The 25,056-nt window shown below is 38.1% G+C and overlaps 1 protein-coding gene across 1 annotated transcript in view; it reads left to right on the forward strand.

Moving 5' to 3' along the window:
* The window catches only part of LOC131604125 (uncharacterized), a 42,292-nt gene extending 17,916 nt beyond the window's left edge, over window positions 1-24,376 (forward strand). Inside the window, exon 4 of the mRNA XM_058876613.1 lies at window positions 24,099-24,376. Coding sequence (XP_058732596.1) covers window positions 24,099-24,376 — 278 coding nt within the window. The remainder of the gene's footprint in view (window positions 1-24,098) is intronic.
* The last annotated feature ends 680 nt before the right edge of the window (window positions 24,377-25,056 follow it).

A 25,056-nucleotide genomic window follows, 5' to 3' on the forward strand; every position in this document is an offset into this window, starting at 1 on the left:
AAACATTGCATATGCATTTCATTCATAAACATTGCATAACAGGTTCACATGATGGGTTTCTCATCTCCTCGCTGTTTATTTCAGTTAGAAGAGATGGATTCCAAAACAAGCGCCAAGAATCTCGAAGCGCAGAACGCCCAAGTTCAGGTAGCAATTCTGGAACTAGCAAAGGGCAACAAGAACTGAAAGCCGTGATAATCAAGAAGAAAAAGAAGCCCAATGGATCTGTAGACTTTAGTCACCTGATAAGGAAGGTCAAAATCCCAGTCAAAAGGCCCAAAAAGGCACCGATCTCTGAAATAGTCGGTGAAGGTGAAGGTGACAATCACAGTAACCAGGGTTCTGCCAAACCCTCTCTCTCTCTTCTAATGAAGAAGATTATCATTCCGAAGACGAACAGGGTGATGACAAATACCATGGAAGAACGCATGAAAACTATGGAGATACAAAAAATACCTGGTTTAGACTTCAAAGATCTGGGACTCGTCTCAGATATTGATATTCCTCCAAAGTTCAAAGTTCCTGCCTTTGCAAAGTATGATGGAGTTTCTTGCCCAAAACTACATCTGAGGTCCTATGTAAGGAATATACTACCCCATACAGCAGATAACAAATTGTGGATTCACTTCTTCCAAGAAATTCTGGCGGGTACACAACTCGAGTGGTACTACCAACTGGAAAGTACAAAAGTTCATACCTGGGAAGATCTGGCTACTTCTTTCTACAAACAGTATCAATACAACGGTGACCTTGCACCAACCCATACTCAACTAAGGGGCATGTCTATGGCACCAAATGAAATTTTCAAAGGGTATGCACAAAAGTGGAGAGATCTGGCTGGAAGGGTTCAACCACCCTTATCTGATCGCGAGCTAGTCGACATGTTCATGGGCACTTTAACTGGCCCTTTCTACATTCATTTGCTGGGAAGCTCATCATCAGGTTTCACTGACCTGATATTAACTGGAGAGCGTGTCAAAAGCGGTATTCAAAATGGAAAAATTCAAATAGGCTCTTCCTCTGGTACTACAAAGAGGCCCATCAGTGGGAGAAATGAAGTTAATACAATGCACAGTCAGAAAGGTCGCAAAAATGAGCATCACCAATTTGTAGGGGCAGTGCTGATCTCCGCATCTGCACCTCAAAAAGATCAACTGTCAAAATATACACGTCGACCAGATGCACCAAGAAGGAATTTCACCAGAATCAATATGCCAATATCTCAAGCATTGCAGCACTTGCTAAAAGTAGCTCTGATCACATTAAAAGATCCTCCGAAGAATGTCAACACTTCCTCTCCGATTTATCGCCCTGATGCCACATGTGCATACCATTCTAACTGTCCTGGACATGACGCAGATCACTGTTGGGCCCAGAAAAATAAAATACAAGACATGATAGATGCTGGGGAAATTGAGTTCGATCCTCTAGAGACCCCAAATGTCATCACTGCACCTATGCCAAAGCACGACAAGACCGTTAACGCTAACATAGACACTATTTACATCTATGATGTAAGATAGTTGTCAACTCCGCTCCTTGAAGTCAAAAGAAAGCTAATCTGAGCTGGTTACTTTCCAGGTTGTGACCCTGATTGCTTTTATTGTGCACACCTACCCAATGGTTATGAGAATCTGAAAATAGGAATTCAAAAGTGGATGGATCGTCGTATCATTATGTTTGAGAGGCTCCCTTCTATGGACGATTTATACGAAGTCTTTTCAAATGGGATGAGAATAGAGGACGTCTCAGTGGTTTCTAACATACCATTGAAAATCCCTACCAAAACTCCTTTCAAAATTTATGCTGCACCCAAAGTGGCATCGATAATCATTACCAGTCCGACTCCATTTCCATACTCCTCAGACAAAGCTGTCCCGTGGAGTTATGACACTAATGTTTATGTCCATGGAGTTAAGTAAGATACCTTGACTGAAGAGGCCACGAATTTTACTTCTCCAACTGTTGATAATATTGTGGGTACTAGTAAGATTACGAGAAGTGGAAGGATATTTTCACCAGAAATTTCTCCAAATGTTGCTACTAGTCCAGTCAAGGTCCCAATTCCTAATCAAGATATCAACGCTCGAGGCAAAGAGCCACTAGTTGAACCAATTCAAATACCGATGGAAGTCACTGTTGAAGATCCATCAAAGTAAGAAATGGAGGAAATATTGAAAATCATCTGAAAAAGTGATTACAATATTGTCGAACAGCTGGGGCACACTGCTTCAAAAATCTCAATGCTATCTTTGCTAAAATATTCCAAAGCTCATGTCAAGGCCCTGATGAAGTTCCTGAAAGCTGCACATGTACCACAGGAGATTTCAGTCGATCAATTTGAAAATTGTGTTGCCAATCTAACAGTGAATAATGGTCTCGGTTTCTCTGATGTTGATCTAACCCCTGCTGGAAAAAATCACAATAAAGCCCTGCACATCTCTATTGAATGTAAAGGCACCACTCTGTCTCATGTGCTGGTAGATAACGGTTCCTCTTTGAACGTGTTACCAAAAGCAGTACTGGAAAAGCTTGACTTCGAAGGATGCCAAAGCTGTGATCGAAGAAGGTGGTGGCACAGTATGGGGACAACTCCTCGATGTACCTTACAAGTTCGATAAGCTAGGTCTGGGTTATGCTGATGGAAATCAGAAGAACGATCAAAGCCCTTGTTCTAGAGGATTAATGTCACATTTTATCAGCCAAGGAGTGAATGCTATTAAAGACGAGGGAGTGTTCTTGAGCCATATTATTCATCAATATCTAGATGAAGTTCCACCTGTTTCCATGGAAGTTTGGAATACTTTGGGAGAACCAAGCGGCGGGTATGATTTTCTAGTAAAGTATACTGCACCTCAGAGTTCTTTTATTGCTATGAAAGACATTACCCCGACTGGATGTGGTGATCAGTTTGAATATTGCAAAAGTTTCACAAGTTCCATCACTGAGCAATACCAAAGTCCACCTAGTCCAAAAGAAGTTTGGGATACACTAGGAGAACCAAGTGGCAAGTATGACTTTATGGTGAAGTATTCTGCTCCCTTGAGCTCGTATATCGCTATTGAAGACATCACCTCAACTGGATGGGACAACCATTTTGAAGACAATATGACATTCACAAGCCCTGAAGCTCCTGAAGAAGTCTGGGAAACACCAATTGACGAGAATGATTTCCTAACACAATACACTGCTCCCCAGAATGCACAAGTCTCCCTTGAAGACATCATTCCAAAGGGATGGGAAAATCTTATCGGGTATCTCGCTCAGCCAATAGAAGTATCTCAGCCTGAGCTCTCGTATCCTGCAGAGTATCTTACTTATCCCGAAGAAATTAATGTTGTGGAAGACGAAGAAGACAACTGCAACTGGAGCAGCTGGATACTCCCTGCTCACAAAAATGGATTGAACATCTGGGAAGTTGAGGATGTGATCTTCTTTGATCAGGAGTAAATGAAATTTCCTATTTTCGTTGTTTATATTGTTCAAAGATAAAAATGGTTCCTATACTATCGAACCATAAACTTGAAAGCCGTGTGCCTTGCCCGAAGCACACTGGTCCTTTTTATAAGGGTTTGTCATATCATGATCATGTTTATTCAATAAACTCATGGGACGTTTGCATATTCAAATTTGGTGATCCTTTTTCTTTCTTTATTTTATTCATTTTCAAATAGCTATGTGTTCTTACACACACCCACATAAATAAATGCAGATTCACATTCACTCTGGATCCTGTTGATAACGATTCTGCTATTGCCAGCCATGACTTTGAAAATCCGATCTACCAAACTGAGGACGAAAGTGAGGAAGATTGTGAAGTACCAAGGGAACTTGCAAGGCTGTTAGAACAAGAGGAAAAGACTATGCAACCGCATGAAGAACCAATTGAGGTTATCAACTTGGGCAGTGACGAAGAAAAGAAAGAAGTCAAGATATGGGCTGATCTAGAAGACAGTGTCAAGCAAAGACTGATTCAAATGTTACAAGACTACGTTGAGATATTCGCTTGGTCCTATGAAGATATGCCTGGCCTTGACACGGATATTGTGGTTCATCGCTTGCCAATAAAAGAAGGTAGTACTCCAGTTAAGCAGAAGCCACGAAGAAGTAGGCCAGATATGTCCAAAAAGATCAAAGATGAGGTAAGTTATCCTCCTTGGATAGCTAACATAGTGCTTGTGCCTAAAAAAGACGGGAAAGTCAGAATGTGTGTAGACTACAGAGATCTGAATCGGGCAAGCCCCAAAGATGACTTCCCTTTACCTCACATCGATTTACTATTTGACAATACTGCACAATGCAATGTATTCTCCTTTATGGATGGATTCTCAAGGTACAATCAAATCAAGATGGCACCCGAAGACATGGAAAAAACAACCTTCACAACACCTTGGGGAACCTTTTGTTACAAAGTAATGCCCTTTGGTTTAACGAATGCAGGAGCAACATATCAGCGTGCAATGGTAGCTCTGTTCCATGATATAATTCATCAGGAAATAGAGGTTTATGTCGATGATATGATTGCAAAGTCCGACACCGAAGAAGAACATCTGGGTCATCTGCACAAGCTGTTTGACAGACTCAAGAAGTACAGGTTGCGACTGAATCCGAACAAGTGTACCTTTGGAGTAAGATCCGGTAAACTCTTAGGTTTCATTGCCAGCAGCAAAGGTATTGAAGTTGATCCTGCCAAGGTCAAGGCCATTCAAGAAGTGCCGATACCCCGTACCGAGAAACAAGTCAGAGGATTCTTGGGACGTCTGAATTACATAGCCAGATTTATTGCCCATATGACTACTACTTGTGTGTCGATTTTCAAACTGTTGAAGAAAGATCAAGTGGAAAGATGGAATGACATATGCCAATTAGCCTTTGATAAGATCAAAGAATATCTCCAAAAACTTCCAATCTTGTTACCACCAGTAGAAGGAATACCTCTGATAATGTACCTAACTGTGTTAGAAGATTCAATGGGGTGTGTACTGGGGCAACGTGACGAGTCCGGACGAAAGGAGCATGCAATCTACTATCTTAGCAAAAAGTATACCGATTGTGAAACAAGATACTCACTAATCGAGAAAACTTGATATGCCTTAGCATGGGTGGCTCGCCGACTAAGACAGTATATGCTAAACCATACCACTTTCCAGATCTCCAAAATGGATCCTATCAAGTATGTGTTCGAAAAACCTGCTCTCTCTGGAAGAATAGCAAGATGGCAAATGATCCTAACAGAGTATGACATCCAGTACACTTCACAAAAAGCAATCAAAGGGAGTGTGGTAGCTGATCATTTGGCTCATCAAGCAGTAGATGATTATCAAGTGTTGAACTTTGACTTCCCAGATGAAGATATTATGCTAGTTGCTGACTACAGACAACCAGGACCGGAGGAAGCACCCGAGCCAGGGTCCCTATGGACTATGGTTTTTGACGGAGCCTCTAATGCGCTTGGCAATGGTATCGGAGCTATGATCATTTCCCCTGTAGGAGGTCATACACCATTCACTTCCAGATTATGCTTCAACTGCACTAACAATATAGCTGAATATGAAGCATGTATTCTGGGTCTCAAAGCTGCAATCGATCTAAGAATCAAGTTCCTGGAGGTCTACGGAGACTCGGCCCTTGTAATTTATCAAGTTAAAGGGGAATGGGACACGAAGCACCCGAATCTAATTCCATACAAAGAATATGTGATTAGTTTGATTCCTTATTTTGAAGAAATCACTTTTGAACATATCCCGCACGAAGAAAATCAACTAGCTGATGCCTTAGCTACCATGTCATCTATGTTCAAAGTCAGGTGGGACAATGAGGCGCCGATGATCACCATTTACAGACAGGATGAACCATCCTATTGCAATGAGATCGATACCAAAGGAATGGAAGAAAAACCATGGTTCCATGAAGTAAAAAGATATTTCAAAGCTCAGGAGTACCCTGAAGGGACATCCATTAATGATAGAAAGTTTCTAAGAAGATTTGCTGCCAAATTCTTTCTAAGTAATGGAATCTTGTATAAACGCAATCATGACTTGACTTTGCTTCGTTGTGTGAACAAGAAGGAAGCAGGACAGATTATGGAAGACATACACGATGGTGCTTTTGGTACTCATTCAAGTGGACATACAATGGCTAAAAAGATCTTAAGAGCAGGTTATTACTGGTCTACCATAGAGACAGACTGCCATCGTCACTCCAAAACTTGTCACAAATTCCAGATATATGCCGACAAAATACAAGTACCTCCAGTCCCGTTAAACGTCCTGACGGCTCCTTGGCCATTTGCAATGTGGGGTATTGATATGATTGGAGAAATCAAGCCTACTCCCTCCAACGGACATCGTTTTATCCTGGTCGCTATTGACTACTTCACAAAGTGGGTAGAAGCAGCTTCGTTTGCTTCAGTCACCAAGAATGTTGTGGCCAGGTTTATCAAGCATAATCTCATTTGTCGGCATGGCATCCCTGAAAGTGTCGCACCCAAATTTTTGACCCGCATCACTTACATTCATTTGCATCATTCTCAAAAAAATATATGCATATCATCATTTTATTGCATCTTGTTCAATTTTGTGATTTATAGTATTTTTTATTCATATTTCACTAACCATTGATGATTTACCATTTTTAATTGGAGTTCAATTTGAATTTCTATTAAAAATTAAAGATCAATTTTGTTGTCTTTGTGTTATAATTATTTTTTTGTAGAGGGCAAATGGAAAAGATGCATTTTGATTCAAATTTGCTAAAGGCCCATTCAAAGAGAGTTTTTTATTTCTAGTTTAGACCCATCTTTAGAGAAAGTTCATTACATACAAAAATCCAAAAAATATAATAATTATGTTTTTACATTAATTTTTTTCTTTTATTATTATTATCATTATTTTTAATTCCTTTACTAACCAATTTTTATTATTATTTATTAATATTTAGTTATTATTATTTTTATTATGTGTTTTGTTTTGTGTGTTCTAATTGTCAAAATAAAAAAAAAGGATAAAAGTAGAGTCTTTCACGTTTGCTTTATGATACAGCTACATTTATGTTCCTTTCTTCTAATATCTCAACATCCAAACAATACCAGCCAAAATTCTGCTACTCTCTACTCTACATCTTGTTACCATCCTGCACCAATTTCTTGTCCTGCGCCAAAAGTACAAACACAATGGTCCAAAAGGACTGCTGCAACTGTCCAAAACATGTATCAAAATATCCATATCAAACCTGAAAGATCCTGTGACAAGAAGTGCACACCTCTTGAATACCTTGATCTTTTGAATTAAAATACATTAATCAAACCGAAGGATCCTGTGACAAGGGGTGAACACCTCTTGAATACCTTGATCTTTTGAATCAAAACACATTAATCAAATCAAAGCGATCAAGTGACAAGAAGTGCACACCTCTTGATTACCTTGATCCTTTGAATAAAAAAAACATTAATCAAACCAAAAGATCTTGTGTCAAGAAGTGCACACCTCTTGAATACCTTGATCTTTTGAACCAAAATTAATTAACTTGGACAACAAGTGACAATGGGGCTCGCTCCTGTTCAATACCTTGGGTAAAGACGCGCTAGGTGAACACCTATGCTCAATCATTTGCTAAATGTCCCTTTAAAACACGACTTCAATTTCAATCAAACCTTTTTGCCTTATGGCTTTTAAAACTCTCCTTTTAAAACGAGACACTTATTCAATTTTAAAATGCGAACATACTTCTACATGTGAAGATCAAATATCTTCCACTCAAATGCGATGATGGCCAAAATCATGTCTTATCTTGATTTAGTCATCCATTCTTGTAGTGATATAATATCCATGTGCGCGTAGTATTTCCAATTGAAAGCGATCGAGTACCTCTCGCTAAAATCAACCAACAAACATTTCGTGGTTCTTTCCCCGAACTACGGTTGCTCTGACTTTCCCATTGCACTAGGGAATACGTAGGCACAAGATACAAACGTCTTGGCGAGCATAATAATAAAAAATATCTTCTTCTTTCCTCATAATAATAAAAAAATCATTTCTTTTTCCTTCATAACAATAAAAAACCTAAAAAACACCTCTTTTATCTTTTCTCAATCAATAAGCTAAAGAACACAAACATTACATTAACACTCAAACACAAAACTAACTAAATGGGTCCCATCGAGTACGATGGAGGTGAGGGGTGCTAACACCTTCCCTTTGCTTAACCGACTCCCGAACCCTAATTTGGTTACGAACGACCACCTTATCCATTTCTCTTTAGCTATGGGTTTTATCGATATTTTTCCTTTACTTCTTGGAATAAATAAAGTTCGGTGGCGACTCTGTTGATACTTCGAGCGCGCGATTCCGCTCGAGTCACATTTTTACCGCTACAGAAAGGATCATCACAGACAATGGCACAAATTTAAACAACAGAATGATTACTAAACTCTGCACACAATTCAAGATCAAACATCATAATTCCTCTCCATATCGACCAAAGATGAATGGAGCGGTGGAAGCTTCCAATAAGAACATTAAAAAAATCATACAAAAGATGACGGTAACCTACAAAGACTGGCATGAGATGTTACCTTTTGCTCTTCATGGTTATCGCACATCTGCGCGTACTTCAACAGGGGCAACTCCATTCTCCTTAGTCTATGGTATAAAGGCAGTTCTTCCAATTGAAATTCAAATTCCTTCCCTAAGGATTATGAAAGAAGCTGATCTAGACGAAGACGATTGGTTTCAGACTCGGTTGGACCAGATAAACTTGATTGATGAGAAGAGGCTCGTGTCATACCCCAAAATTTACCCGATCAAATCTGCGTCTTTTAAATCATCAAGGGTTAGAATTAAGAGCCACGGGATTTGACATTCCTATTGTCAAACCCACCCTCTTATAAAATACCCTGAGATTAAAATGGGGGTTAAAATCAGAAAGTGCTTGAGCCTAGTCATCTGGCCCATCTATTCTATTTTTGAGGTTTTTAAGTCCATTCTCACAAATTATTCACATGGTTTATTATTTATATTAATAATTGGTTTAATCATTTTGTTATTATAACTAGCTATTATTATTAATTAGTAGTGGTGGCAATAATATTATTATTAAGATTATTATATTTATTTTCAATTATTATTGTTATTATAAATATAATATACAATTAATTAATGGATTAGTAATTTATTTGGGTTAAATTGATTAATTAGATGATAGGCCCATTGGGGTAGAAAAACCTAATTTGTGCATTATAAGAAAGAAACCAAGTCAACAAAGAGAAAAAAAGAAGGGGAAAAAAGGTTGCAAAAGAGGTTCAGTCAAAGGAAACTCATGAAGTTCTGATACGACGAAAACCCACCGCTAACAATTTATTCCCAACAGGTTTGACATGTCTAAGGAGAACTCAAGGTTACCCTTCACTTCTACCAGTTCATCAGCTAAGGAGTAAAACAAGTTCGACGGATTTACGAAGGAGATTGTCCCTAGGATCAATAGGTGTTTATCATGTCAGAATTTCAACCCCTATGATCGCTAAGTGTTTCGCAGGATAAAAGTTGTACCTTCAAATAAGAAATTCTAATGGGATGACTACACAGGTTTTAGAGTCAATTCATTCGCTCACTACCATGACTTTTCATTCGCACACTTCTGTGCCATTTTCAAATTCAAGGATTATTAACAAACTTAAGGGAGAATGACTAATACAAGTAACTAAGTCCAGCTAAATATATGCTTTCAAGGTAAAACCGAGTTGAGGATGTACAGGCATTGTTTCAATTCCCAAACAGTGGAGATATAAGGATGTTAATCCCTCGTTACCCCCTCGAGCCAGGAGTTGGAGTTTGTTTATACTTTTTCAAATAAACCTTGATTTTAACCAGGGGCAGGGTAGATTTCAATTAACTCAGTGGTGTATTTTGGTTGTCAAGAGAATCAATCAATGAAGCAAAGGTTCAAGCATAAGGATCGAGCAAAGGTTCAAGCATATCTTCTTCCTCGCATTCATCTAAGATTGAGGAAACAATGGAGGTAACCTTCACGACATCTTCTTCCTCAATAGATCATTCAAGATCGAGGACGTGTCAAAGACGAAGCTTGCAAATCCAAGACGACATGGTAGTCACAACATTCAATATCCAAGGATCAAATCTCAAAAGGAGCCTTCAAAAGAAAAACGCCCGCTAAGTCAAAAGGGAAAACAAAATTACTTAGGCAAAAATTAGGGCATCCCGATGGATCAAATTCAAAGGATTTGGTTCATGCAAAATAAAGGATAAAAACAAAGGCAAAATACAAAGGATAATTTTGTGACTACTAAACCATCAAAGCTTCACGTCAATGCTTGGATCTTTATAACATTTTTCATCAATGCTTGGATCTCCACTAAGGCTTCTTCTCAACATCAAAACCAAAGCGATTCTCTTGCAAACAAAGCATATCCATTGGATTAGGCGAATTTTTAGGATCTGAAGAACATCAAGGAGAAAGGGGTGGGATAAATAAATTTCGAGCCTTATATCCATTGTTTCTTAAAACATGAACCAGGTCAAGTTACAACATTTAAAAGTTCTAATTGAGGCAAGGTTAACCACAAAAGCATATTAAGCAGGATTATGTTATACTGACTCCTAAAGTTTGTTAAAACTGTTTCTAACCACTGTGCTTCTTCAAGCATTCATTCCAAATCATCCAGTCCTAATTCATAACGGACTTCGATTCCAAAACTTGCATACACATCGCATTGTGGTTACTTCTCGAAGGGTACAACGTCATCTACGAGTATACACATAGCATCGAAGAAATCTCAAAATTGGTTTAATCAAAGGTGATCATTTCTAATAAAGACCCTGGAGTAGGGGGAACCACATCTAGAGGGTTCTCCTAAACAGGGGGAAAATTTCAAAGATCACAGGGGCATGCAATCAAATATCCTATTCACTAGGGGCACTCTTCCTAAGGTTCAATCGACTCGGGGAACCTCTCGAAGAAATCACAAACAGGGGCATGTCAAACATGGGAAGAATTCAAATTCAAAAGGATAACACGCTACGGATAGCCCTCCATATCCTAGAGATCAAGGGCATAAACTTCAATATAAATGTCAAAGCATATGACAAGGTTATTTCCCGGGGCACTTACTTCATAGCTTGGAGATCATAAGCACCTTTTTCCACTAAACATCGGGGCAATGGATATCAAATCCATAAGGTGTGGAAAACCACAAAGGTTAAAAGTGTGAAGAACCTCGAAAGGGTTAAAGGTGCGAATTGCAAAAGGTGAAAGACATGGAGAACCTCAAAAGGTTAAAGGCGTGGAGTAACTCAAGAGCCAAATCAGAGCAAGGCGCACAGCATAAGATAAAGGCGTTCTCGTACTTTACAACCTCGAACAAATATTTCTCCTAACTACGATCTTCAAAGTTCAAACAAAACAGGTATTGGGAAATCGCACTAGCATCACACCTCGTCTTATCAAACAAACCAGCAACTCCAGCGAACTATATACGCTTTGGTTATTAATAACCTACCATTGGAGCATCATACAAATACATAAAATCATGCATTACATACATTGGTTACCATGCCTTTTTAGGTAGTCTTCTTTAAGACAATTCATTATCCTTTCTAAGAGCCTTTTAAGGTAGTCTTTTAAGACAAATCTTCATATCCATTCCAGAAACCTTTTCAGGTAGTCTTATAGAAGACATTGCTTCGTTCCACTCATTACATCAATTAACATATACATGAGCATAAGCATTATCCCATACATCAATACATTCAATTCAAAACTCTGGTGCAAAGCTATACTATCCACCTGCTTCCCGGTAACCATTTTGAAGACAATATGACATTCACAAGCCCTGAAGCTCCTGAAGAAGTCTGGGAAACACCAATTGACGAGAATGATTTCCTAACACAATACACTGCTCCCCAGAATGCACAAGTCTCCCTTGAAGACATCATTCCAAAGGGATGGGAAAATCTTATCGGGTATCTCGCTCAGCCAATAGAAGTATCTCAGCCTGAGCTCTCGTATCCTGCAGAGTATCTTACTTATCCCGAAGAAATTAATGTTGTGGAAGACGAAGAAGACAACTGCAACTGGAGCAGCTGGATACTCCCTGCTCACAAAAATGGATTGAACATCTGGGAAGTTGAGGATGTGATCTTCTTTGATCAGGAGTAAATGAAATTTCCTATTTTCGTTGTTTATATTGTTCAAAGATAAAAATGGTTCCTATACTATCGAACCATAAACTTGAAAGCCGTGTGCCTTGCCCGAAGCACACTGGTCCTTTTTATAAGGGTTTGTCATATCATGATCATGTTTATTCAATAAACTCATGGGACGTTTGCATATTCAAATTTGGTGATCCTTTTTCTTTCTTTATTTTATTCATTTTCAAATAGCTATGTGTTCTTACACACACCCACATAAATAAATGCAGATTCACATTCACTCTGGATCCTGTTGATAACGATTCTGCTATTGCCAGCCATGACTTTGAAAATCCGATCTACCAAACTGAGGACGAAAGTGAGGAAGATTGTGAAGTACCAAGGGAACTTGCAAGGCTGTTAGAACAAGAGGAAAAGACTATGCAACCGCATGAAGAACCAATTGAGGTTATCAACTTGGGCAGTGACGAAGAAAAGAAAGAAGTCAAGATATGGGCTGATCTAGAAGACAGTGTCAAGCAAAGACTGATTCAAATGTTACAAGACTACGTTGAGATATTCGCTTGGTCCTATGAAGATATGCCTGGCCTTGACACGGATATTGTGGTTCATCGCTTGCCAATAAAAGAAGGTAGTACTCCAGTTAAGCAGAAGCCACGAAGAAGTAGGCCAGATATGTCCAAAAAGATCAAAGATGAGGTAAGTTATCCTCCTTGGATAGCTAACATAGTGCTTGTGCCTAAAAAAGACGGGAAAGTCAGAATGTGTGTAGACTACAGAGATCTGAATCGGGCAAGCCCCAAAGATGACTTCCCTTTACCTCACATCGATTTACTATTTGACAATACTGCACAATGCAATGTATTCTCCTTTATGGATGGATTCTCAAGGTACAATCAAATCAAGATGGCACCCGAAGACATGGAAAAAACAACCTTCACAACACCTTGGGGAACCTTTTGTTACAAAGTAATGCCCTTTGGTTTAACGAATGCAGGAGCAACATATCAGCGTGCAATGGTAGCTCTGTTCCATGATATAATTCATCAGGAAATAGAGGTTTATGTCGATGATATGATTGCAAAGTCCGACACCGAAGAAGAACATCTGGGTCATCTGCACAAGCTGTTTGACAGACTCAAGAAGTACAGGTTGCGACTGAATCCGAACAAGTGTACCTTTGGAGTAAGATCCGGTAAACTCTTAGGTTTCATTGCCAGCAGCAAAGGTATTGAAGTTGATCCTGCCAAGGTCAAGGCCATTCAAGAAGTGCCGATACCCCGTACCGAGAAACAAGTCAGAGGATTCTTGGGACGTCTGAATTACATAGCCAGATTTATTGCCCATATGACTACTACTTGTGTGTCGATTTTCAAACTGTTGAAGAAAGATCAAGTGGAAAGATGGAATGACATATGCCAATTAGCCTTTGATAAGATCAAAGAATATCTCCAAAAACTTCCAATCTTGTTACCACCAGTAGAAGGAATACCTCTGATAATGTACCTAACTGTGTTAGAAGATTCAATGGGGTGTGTACTGGGGCAACGTGACGAGTCCGGACGAAAGGAGCATGCAATCTACTATCTTAGCAAAAAGTATACCGATTGTGAAACAAGATACTCACTAATCGAGAAAACTTGATATGCCTTAGCATGGGTGGCTCGCCGACTAAGACAGTATATGCTAAACCATACCACTTTCCAGATCTCCAAAATGGATCCTATCAAGTATGTGTTCGAAAAACCTGCTCTCTCTGGAAGAATAGCAAGATGGCAAATGATCCTAACAGAGTATGACATCCAGTACACTTCACAAAAAGCAATCAAAGGGAGTGTGGTAGCTGATCATTTGGCTCATCAAGCAGTAGATGATTATCAAGTGTTGAACTTTGACTTCCCAGATGAAGATATTATGCTAGTTGCTGACTACAGACAACCAGGACCGGAGGAAGCACCCGAGCCAGGGTCCCTATGGACTATGGTTTTTGACGGAGCCTCTAATGCGCTTGGCAATGGTATCGGAGCTATGATCATTTCCCCTGTAGGAGGTCATACACCATTCACTTCCAGATTATGCTTCAACTGCACTAACAATATAGCTGAATATGAAGCATGTATTCTGGGTCTCAAAGCTGCAATCGATCTAAGAATCAAGTTCCTGGAGGTCTACGGAGACTCGGCCCTTGTAATTTATCAAGTTAAAGGGGAATGGGACACGAAGCACCCGAATCTAATTCCATACAAAGAATATGTGATTAGTTTGATTCCTTATTTTGAAGAAATCACTTTTGAACATATCCCGCACGAAGAAAATCAACTAGCTGATGCCTTAGCTACCATGTCATCTATGTTCAAAGTCAGGTGGGACAATGAGGCGCCGATGATCACCATTTACAGACAGGATGAACCATCCTATTGCAATGAGATCGATACCAAAGGAATGGAAGAAAAACCATGGTTCCATGAAGTAAAAAGATATTTCAAAGCTCAGGAGTACCCTGAAGGGACATCCATTAATGATAGAAAGTTTCTAAGAAGATTTGCTGCCAAATTCTTTCTAAGTAATGGAATCTTGTATAAACGCAATCATGACTTGACTTTGCTTCGTTGTGTGAACAAGAAGGAAGCAGGACAGATTATGGAAGACATACACGATGGTGCTTTTGGTACTCATTCAAGTGGACATACAATGGCTAAAAAGATCTTAAGAGCAGGTTATTACTGGTCTACCATAGAGACAGACTGCCATCGTCACTCCAAAACTTGTCACAAATTCCAGATATATGCCGACAAAATACAAGTACCTCCAGTCCCGTTAAACGTCCTGACGGCTCCTTGGCCATTTGCAATGTGGGGTATTGATATGATTGGAGAAATCAAGCCTACTCCCTCCAACGGACATCGTTTTATCCTGGTCGCTATTGACTACTTCACAAAGTGGGTAGAAGCAGCTTCGTTTGCTTCAGTCACCAAGAATGTTGTGGCCAGGTTTATCAAGCATAATCTCATTTGTCGGCATGGCATCCCTGAAAGTGTCGCACCCAAATTTTTGACCCGCATCACTTACATTCATTTGCATCATTCTCAAAAAAATATATGCATATCATCATTTTATTGCATCTTGTTCAATTTTGTGATTTATAGTATTTTTTATTCATATTTCACTAACCATTGATGATTTACCATTTTTAATTGGAGTTCAATTTGAATTTCTATTAAAAATTAAAGATCAATTTTGTTGTCTTTGTGTTATAATTATTTTTTTGTAGAGGGCAAATGGAAAAGATGCATTTTGATTCAAATTTGCTAAAGGCCCATTCAAAGAGAGTTTTTTATTTCTAGTTTAGACCCATCTTTAGAGAAAGTTCATTACATACAAAAATCCAAAAAATATAATAATTATGTTTTTACATTAATTTTTTTCTTTTATTATTATTATCATTATTTTTAATTCCTTTACTAACCAATTTTTATTATTATTTATTAATATTTAGTTATTATTATTTTTATTATGTGTTTTGTTTTGTGTGTTCTAATTGTCAAAATAAAAAAAAAGGATAAAAGTAGAGTCTTTCACGTTTGCTTTATGATACAGCTACATTTATGTTCCTTTCTTCTAATATCTCAACATCCAAACAATACCAGCCAAAATTCTGCTACTCTCTACTCTACATCTTGTTACCATCCTGCACCAATTTCTTGTCCTGCGCCAAAAGTACAAACACAATGGTCCAAAAGGACTGCTGCAACTGTCCAAAACATGTATCAAAATATCCATATCAAACCTGAAAGATCATGTGACAAGAAGTGCACACCTCTTGAATACCTTGATCTTTTGAATTAAAATACATTAATCAAACCGAAGGATCCTGTGACAAGGGGTGAACACCTCTTGAATACCTTGATCTTTTGAATCAAAACACATTAATCAAATCAAAGCGATCAAGTGACAAGAAGTGCACACCTCTTGATTACCTTGATCCTTTGAATAAAAAAAACATTAATCAAACCAAAAGATCTTGTGTCAAGAAGTGCACACCTCTTGAATACCTTGATCTTTTGAACCAAAATTAATTAACTTGGACAACAAGTGACAATGGGGCTCGCTCCTGTTCAATACCTTGGGTAAAGACGCGCTAGGTGAACACCTATGCTCAATCATTTGCTAAATGTCCCTTTAAAACACGACTTCAATTTCAATCAAACCTTTTTGCCTTATGGCTTTTAAAACTCTCCTTTTAAAACGAGACACTTATTCAATTTTAAAATGCGAACATACTTCTACATGTGAAGATCAAATATCTTCCACTCGAATGCGATGATGGCCAAAATCATGTCTTATCTTGATTTAGTCATCCATTCTTGTAGTGATATAATATCCATGTGCGCGTAGTATTTCCAATTGAAAGCGATCGAGTACCTCTCGCTAAAATCAACCAACAAACATTTCGTGGTTCTTTCCCCGAACTACGGTTGCTCTGACTTTCCCATTGCACTAGGGAATACGTAGGCACAAGATACAAACGTCTTGGCGAGCATAATAATAAAAAATATCTTCTTCTTTCCTCATAATAATAAAAAAATCATTTCTTTTTCCTTCATAACAATAAAAAACCTAAAAAACACCTCTTTTATCTTTTCTCAATCAATAAGCTAAAGAACACAAACATTACATTAACACTCAAACACAAAACTAACTAAATGGGTCCCATCGAGTACGATGGAGGTGAGGGGTGCTAACACCTTCCCTTTGCTTAACCGACTCCCGAACCCTAATTTGGTTACGAACGACCACCTTATCCATTTCTCTTTAGCTATGGGTTTTATCGATATTTTTCCTTTACTTCTTGGAATAAATAAAGTTCGGTGGCGACTCTGTTGATACTTCGAGCGCGCGATTCCGCTCGAGTCACATTTTTACCGCTACAGAAAGGATCATCACAGACAATGGCACAAATTTAAACAACAGAATGATTACTAAACTCTGCACACAATTCAAGATCAAACATCATAATTCCTCTCCATATCGACCAAAGATGAATGGAGCGGTGGAAGCTTCCAATAAGAACATTAAAAAAATCATACAAAAGATGACGGTAACCTACAAAGACTGGCATGAGATGTTACCTTTTGCTCTTCATGGTTATCGCACATCTGCGCGTACTTCAACAGGGGCAACTCCATTCTCCTTAGTCTATGGTATAAAGGCAGTTCTTCCAATTGAAATTCAAATTCCTTCCCTAAGGATTATGAAAGAAGCTGATCTAGACGAAGACGATTGGTTTCAGACTCGGTTGGACCAGATAAACTTGATTGATGAGAAGAGGCTCGTGTCATACCCCAAAATTTACCCGATCAAATCTGCGTCTTTTAAATCATCAAGGGTTAGAATTAAGAGCCACGGGATTTGACATTCCTATTGTCAAACCCACCCTCTTATAAAATACCCTGAGATTAAAATGGGGGTTAAAATCAGAAAGTGCTTGAGCCTAGTCATCTGGCCCATCTATTCTATTTTTGAGGTTTTTAAGTCCATTCTCACAAATTATTCACATGGTTTATTATTTATATTAATAATTGGTTTAATCATTTTGTTATTATAACTAGCTATTATTATTAATTAGTAGTGGTGGCAATAATATTATTATTAAGATTATTATATTTATTTTCAATTATTATTGTTATTATAAATATAATATACAATTAATTAATGGATTAGTAATTTATTTGGGTTAAATTGATTAATTAGATGATAGGCCCATTGGGGTAGAAAAACCTAATTTGTGCATTATAAGAAAGAAACCAAGTCAACAAAGAGAAAAAAAGAAGGGGAAAAAAGGTTGCAAAAGAGGTTCAGTCAAAGGAAACTCATGAAGTTCTGATACGACGAAAACCCACCGCTAACAATTTATTCCCAACAGGTTTGACATGTCTAAGGAGAACTCAAGGTTACCCTTCACTTCTACCAGTTCATCAGCTAAGGAGTAAAACAAGTTCGACGGATTTACGAAGGAGATTGTCCCTAGGATCAATAGGTGTTTATCATGTCAGAATTTCAACCCCTATGATCGCTAAGTGTTTCGCAGGATAAAAGTTGTACCTTCAAATAAGAAATTCTAATGGGATGACTACACAGGTTTTAGAGTCAATTCATTCGCTCACTACCATGACTTTTCATTCGCACACTTCTGTGCCATTTTCAAATTCAAGGATTATTAACAAACTTAAGGGAGAATGACTAATACAAGTAACTAAGTCCAGCTAAATATATGCTTTCAAGGTAAAACCGAGTTGAGGATGTACAGGCATTGTTTCAATTCCCAAACAGTGGAGATATAAGGATGTTAATCCCTCGTTACCCCCTCGAGCCAGGAGTTGGAGTTTGTTTATACTTTTTCAAATAAACCTTGATTTTAACCAGGGGCAGGGTAGATTTCAATTAACTCAGTGGTGTATTTTGGTTGTCAAGAGAATCAATCAATGAAGCAAAGGTTCAAGCATAAGGATCGAGCAAAGGTTCAAGCATATCTTCTTCCTCGCATTCATCTAAGATTGAGGAAACAATGGAGGTAACCTTCACGACATCTTCTTCCTCAATAGATCATTCAAGATCGAGGACGTGTCAAAGACGAAGCTTGCAAATCCAAGACGACATGGTAGTCACAACATTCAATATCCAAGGATCAAATCTCAAAAGGAGCCTTCAAAAGAAAAACGCCCGCTAAGTCAAAAGGGAAAACAAAATTACTTAGGCAAAAATTAGGGCATCCCGATGGATCAAATTCAAAGGATTTGGTTCATGCAAAATAAAGGATAAAAACAAAGGCAAAATACAAAGGATAATTTTGTGACTACTAAACCATCAAAGCTTCACGTCAATGCTTGGATCTTTATAACATTTTTCATCAATGCTTGGATCTCCACTAAGGCTTCTTCTCAACATCAAAACCAAAGCGATTCTCTTGCAAACAAAGCATATCCATTGGATTAGGCGAATTTTTAGGATCTGAAGAACATCAAGGAGAAAGGGGTGGGATAAATAAATTTCGAGCCTTATATCCATTGTTTCTTAAAACATGAACCAGGTCAAGTTACAACATTTAAAAGTTCTAATTGAGGCAAGGTTAACCACAAAAGCATATTAAGCAGGATTATGTTATACTGACTCCTAAAGTTTGTTAAAACTGTTTCTAACCACTGTGCTTCTTCAAGCATTCATTCCAAATCATCCAGTCCTAATTCATAACGGACTTCGATTCCAAAACTTGCATACACATCGCATTGTGGTTACTTCTCGAAGGGTACAACGTCATCTACGAGTATACACATAGCATCGAAGAAATCTCAAAATTGGTTTAATCAAAGGTGATCATTTCTAATAAAGACCCTGGAGTAGGGGGAACCACATCTAGAGGGTTCTCCTAAACAGGGGGAAAATTTCAAAGATCACAGGGGCATGCAATCAAATATCCTATTCACTAGGGGCACTCTTCCTAAGGTTCAATCGACTCGGGGAACCTCTCGAAGAAATCACAAACAGGGGCATGTCAAACATGGGAAGAATTCAAATTCAAAAGGATAACACGCTACGGATAGCCCTCCATATCCTAGAGATCAAGGGCATAAACTTCAATATAAATGTCAAAGCATATGACAAGGTTATTTCCCGGGGCACTTACTTCATAGCTTGGAGATCATAAGCACCTTTTTCCACTAAACATCGGGGCAACGGATATCAAATCCATAAGGTGTGGAAAACCACAAAGGTTAAAAGTGTGAAGAACCTCGAAAGGGTTAAAGGTGCGAATTGCAAAAGGTGAAAGACATGGAGAACCTCAAAAGGTTAAAGGCGTGGAGTAACTCAAGAGCCAAATCAGAGCAAGGCGCACAGCATAAGATAAAGGCGTTCTCGTACTTTACAACCTCGAACAAATATTTCTCCTAACTACGATCTTCAAAGTTCAAACAAAACAGGTATTGGGAAATCGCACTAGCATCACACCTCGTCTTATCAAACAAACCAGCAACTCCAGCGAACTATATACGCTTTGGTTATTAATAACCTACCATTGGAGCATCATACAAATACATAAAATCATGCATTACATACATTGGTTACCATGCCTTTTTAGGTAGTCTTCTTTAAGACAATTCATTATCCTTTCTAAGAGCCTTTTAAGGTAGTCTTTTAAGACAAATCTTCATATCCATTCCAGAAACCTTTTCAGGTAGTCTTATAGAAGACATTGCTTCGTTCCACTCATTACATCAATTAACATATACATGAGCATAAGCATTATCCCATACATCAATACATTCAATTCAAAACTCTGGTGCAAAGCTATACTATTCACCTGCTTCCCGGTAACCTTATCGATGCCAGTAACCTTACTGAGATATTCTTTCCAATCACCTGATTGATGTTTTCCGGTAACCTTACCGATGCGAGTAACCTTACTGAGATATTCTTTCCAATCACCTGATTGATGCTTCCCGATAACCTTACCGATGCCAGTAACCTTACTGAGATATTCTTTCCAATCACCTGATTGATGTTTTCCGGTAACCTTACCGATGCCAGTAACCTTACTGAGATATTCTTTCCAATCACCTGATTGATGTTTTCCCGTAACCTTACCGATGCCAGTAACCTTACTCAGATATCTTCCCAATCACCTGATTGATGCTTTCCGCTAACCTTACCGATGCCAGTAACCCTACTGAGTGTTTATTTCAATCGCCCGATTGATGCTTTCCGGTAACCTTACCGATGCCAGTAACCTTACCAATGATAGCAACCTTGTTGTTCATTCACCCATAAACAATCTACGCATACGCATGTGCATAAGCATTATCCACATTACCAAGCAGGCATAAGCATAGCCGTGGTGTAGGCGCAAATATGGTCTAAACAAGCTCAATAAGGAGATAAAATCTTAGGATTGACATCAGCATCAGCATACATACATACGCATTAGCATATGCATATCATCTGGGGCATTCACACACTACATATCACAAAAAGCCCAATTTTTATTGGCAATCCAAATCATTTCAAAGTCCAATTCTCGTCCTAGAAAACCGTTAAATCCAGTTCCCGTCTAGTAGTCAGTTACCGTCTGACTGTTACATCAAAATTCAAATCATACTACAAAAGACTAGTTTCCAACCCTCGTGTTGTGACAGGTGTATTTTCCGACCCACGTGTCGTGAGATTTCCAACCCTCGTGTTGTGAAAGGTGTATTTTCTCCGACCCTCGAGTTGTGAGTCTCCAAACAGGTGAATCTTTTTCATGTAGGTGAAATTTGTCCGAACCAGGGCAAATGATCCAAATGGTGCAGGTGAGTTTGCGATAACCCTCGCAAATAATCCTAAATGGTGCAGGTGAGTTTGCTATAAACATAGCAAATTATCCTAAATGGTGCAGGTGAAGTTGCTATAAGCATAGAAAATTATCCTAAATGGTGCAGGTGAAGTTGCTATAAGCATAGAAAATTATACTAAATGGTGCAGATGAGTTTGCTATAAGCATAGAAAATTATCCTAAATGGTGCAGGTGAGTTTTCTATAAGCATAGCAAATGATCTAAATGGTGCAGGTGAAATTTGTCTGAGCCAGGGCAGATGATCCAAATGGTGCAGGTGAAGTTTGTCCGAACCAGGGCAGATGATCCAAATGGTGCAGGAGAAATTTGTCCGAACCAGGGCAGATGATCCAAGTGGTGCAGGTGAGCTTGTCAGAACTATGCCAAGTAATCCTATTGGTGCAGGTGAACTTGTCAGAACTATGACAAGTGATCCTTTTGGGGTTCACAAACTACGAAATCTTGCTAGCGCTATAGCAAGTGGTTCTTTTGGGTTTATCACGTTAGTCCCTCGGCAGTGATTTACTTCCAAAGAACAAAGAGGTTTTACAAAGGGGTTTTACAAAAGGTTCTTCAATGGGGTTTATCACGTTAGTGCCTCGGCAGTGATCTTCTTCAAGACTACAAAGGGTTTCACAAAGGGGTTTTACAAAGGGTTTTACAACAAGGTTTTCAAAAGGTCTCAATTGGGTTTATCACGTTAGTCCCTCGGCAGTGATATTCTCCAAAACATCGTCAATAATAATCAAAGGTGCTATCTTTCTTTTCAGAACTACTAACATACTTTAACTGACAATCATGCATCATTCAACTTACATAATTCATTCATACATACATAACATACATTGCTATCATTTATTTTTTAGAAGCTCACTGCATCATACATGCATCATAACATTGCATAAAACCCAGGTTGCCTTTTTAGGCCGTGCTACAACCAAAACACAGTGGTCCTTTTCAAAGGCGTTTGCTCCACACTCTGAAAAATGGTATTCACCTCGGGTGGCATCTGTAAACCCATCTCCTCCAAAACTCCTTCCCAACAAGTGCAAATTTCGGGGAATTCAATATTCAATCCTCTTATACCTTTAGATCACGATAGGCAGACGTGCCTATCTGCCTCTTCAGGTTTAAGATTGAATAGGGGCAGCTGTCATACCCCGAAACTTACCCGGTATAATCCACATCTTCTAATTTATTAAGGGTGTTAAAAAATTAAGAGCCATAGGGTTTAATATATCTATTACTAAACTCGATCTCTTATAAAATTCCCTTATAAATTGTTCGAAATAAAATTGGGGTGTGAATAGAAAACATGGAAATCCAATTTGTTTTGGGCCCATTTGTTCCCCATCATTTAATCCTTTTTTTTACTAACTATTAGTGTTATTATTATTAACTTTATTAATCTAATCATCTTTTAGAATTTTTATACATTATTAGGATTATTATTAAAATATTACTAGTACTAACTATTATTATTAATCTTAATAGGAGTACCATTACTATTAAAAAAAAAATTTGTCACTTATCATTATTAGAATTATTAGAATTTTCTCATTTATTTAGAATAATGAGTAAAATACAAAAAAGTATTATTATAAGATAAATAAATAAAAAAGAGAAAAGAGAGTTGTTGGTAAACATCCAAGGGCCCAAGAATGCAAAAGAAACGTGAAAATGGCAAGGGGTAATCCATGAAAGGAAAATCTTGATTCTTTAAAGGATTTAGAGTGAGTTTTTTTAACCTAATGCAATCATATATAAGAATAGCAATTGCAGACAGAGGAAAAAAAAGGAGGTTTTTTGGCGGCTGGAGAGGTGTTAACCGAATGCAAAAAAAAAAAACCAAGGAAACTTCAAAAATGTTTTGAGGATTGGAAGTTGTTTCAAGGCATTTTTAATATTACAATCAATCCTTTGGTGTCTCCTGAAGCCATTCCGATTGTTGCCGGATTCAAAGCGTTCAGAACCTTAGTCATAACAAGTCACGGTTTATTTAAATTTTTGGTGCATCGATTTCCTTGATTCTTGCGTAGTAAATACAATTCGACTGCAAATTCATGTTTGTACTGATGTTTGGAACTTATCTGGGCTGTTTAATTGAAGCTTGAATGCAGGTATAAGATTCCACCATAACTAGGGTTTTGTAGCTCCAAATTGGGATTATTTGATACAAGTTAAATTGGACGAAATCGAGGCCATTATCTTACTCAGAGGATCAAACTGAATTGATTCGGGCCCTTCAATGTGATTTATAATTAGTATTTTTTCTATTTTATGATTTTAGGTGATATGGCTACGTTTTAAAGCTGTTGCTAAAAGCCTGTATATTCTGAAAAAAAATGCAGGATGAATATGATATAATGCGGGCCGCGAAATTGGTTTCATTTGAATTTCCACGATAATATTTTTTATATATTCATTCTGTTTCGTGTCAATATCACTAACGTGGTCCAGTTCAGTTGGCAAGGGGTATATGTTCGTGACTTAAACGCCGCGAGTTCGATTCTGGCTGGGGCGTGTTTTGTTTGTTTTTTTCTCTGTTTCTTTGATAAAAATTGCAGATCCACAGTATGTTGAGCGTGCATCCTCACCATGGACCGTCATGTCCTCACCATTGGATCTCCACGAAGACGGATCTGAAGGCCTGCTGTTGCACCCCCATTGTGGAGTTTCAAAGACTAAGCAATACTGGATTGCAACGCCTCCACCGGATCCAGTGTACGCCATCAATAAATCCCTACGATGCACCTTCGGTTATGAGCCACTAGATCAATTGCAAAGCCACATCAAAGGATCAAAACGCACCTCTACCATACTCCTTCCCAATTGTGCCGCATAGGATCACTGCCAGGTTTTATATATTATTTTTTTTTATTATTTAATTATTAGTATTAGATTTGGTTAATGGTATTTAGGTTTAATTAATTAAATTTAGGTTTAGCTAATTTACTTAGGATTAGAAATTAAATTAGTATTAGGTTAGTGACTAGGGTTTAGAAGTAGATTTCCCAATTATTTCGATTATATCGATTTAATTTATTTAATTAACTTTAAATATAAAAAATCACAAAAAAACACTAGAAAGTAATACATGAGGGTTTGCCCGATCTCATTGCTCATTTTAGTGAAACGGTAACATTCAATTAATTTTCTCCCCGAACTGACTATACCTATTAGTCGCATTAGGAGAGAAATAATTTGGATTAATCTAATTTATTTATTAATAATAATTTAATTAGTCCTTTACTTAATTCTCTCCTCGACCCGACTGAAGTTATTAGTCGCAAAGACGAGAGATAAAAAATGGTAAAATTATTTATTTAATTCTCTCCTTGACTCGACTAAATCTATTAGTCGCTTTAGACGAGAGATAAAAAATATAAAATTAAAACACATTTAATTTGCTGCCCGCGACGATCAATCTATCGATCTGAGTAACCAGCAATGCCCCATAATCCGTTAGCTATACTGACCAAATCTATTGGTCACTGCATCTAACGGTGCCATATCAAATCAGGG

The sequence above is a fragment of the Vicia villosa genome, linkage group LG5 (assembly GCF_029867415.1).
Source record: "Vicia villosa cultivar HV-30 ecotype Madison, WI linkage group LG5, Vvil1.0, whole genome shotgun sequence".
NCBI lineage: Eukaryota > Viridiplantae > Streptophyta > Magnoliopsida > Fabales > Fabaceae > Vicia > Vicia villosa.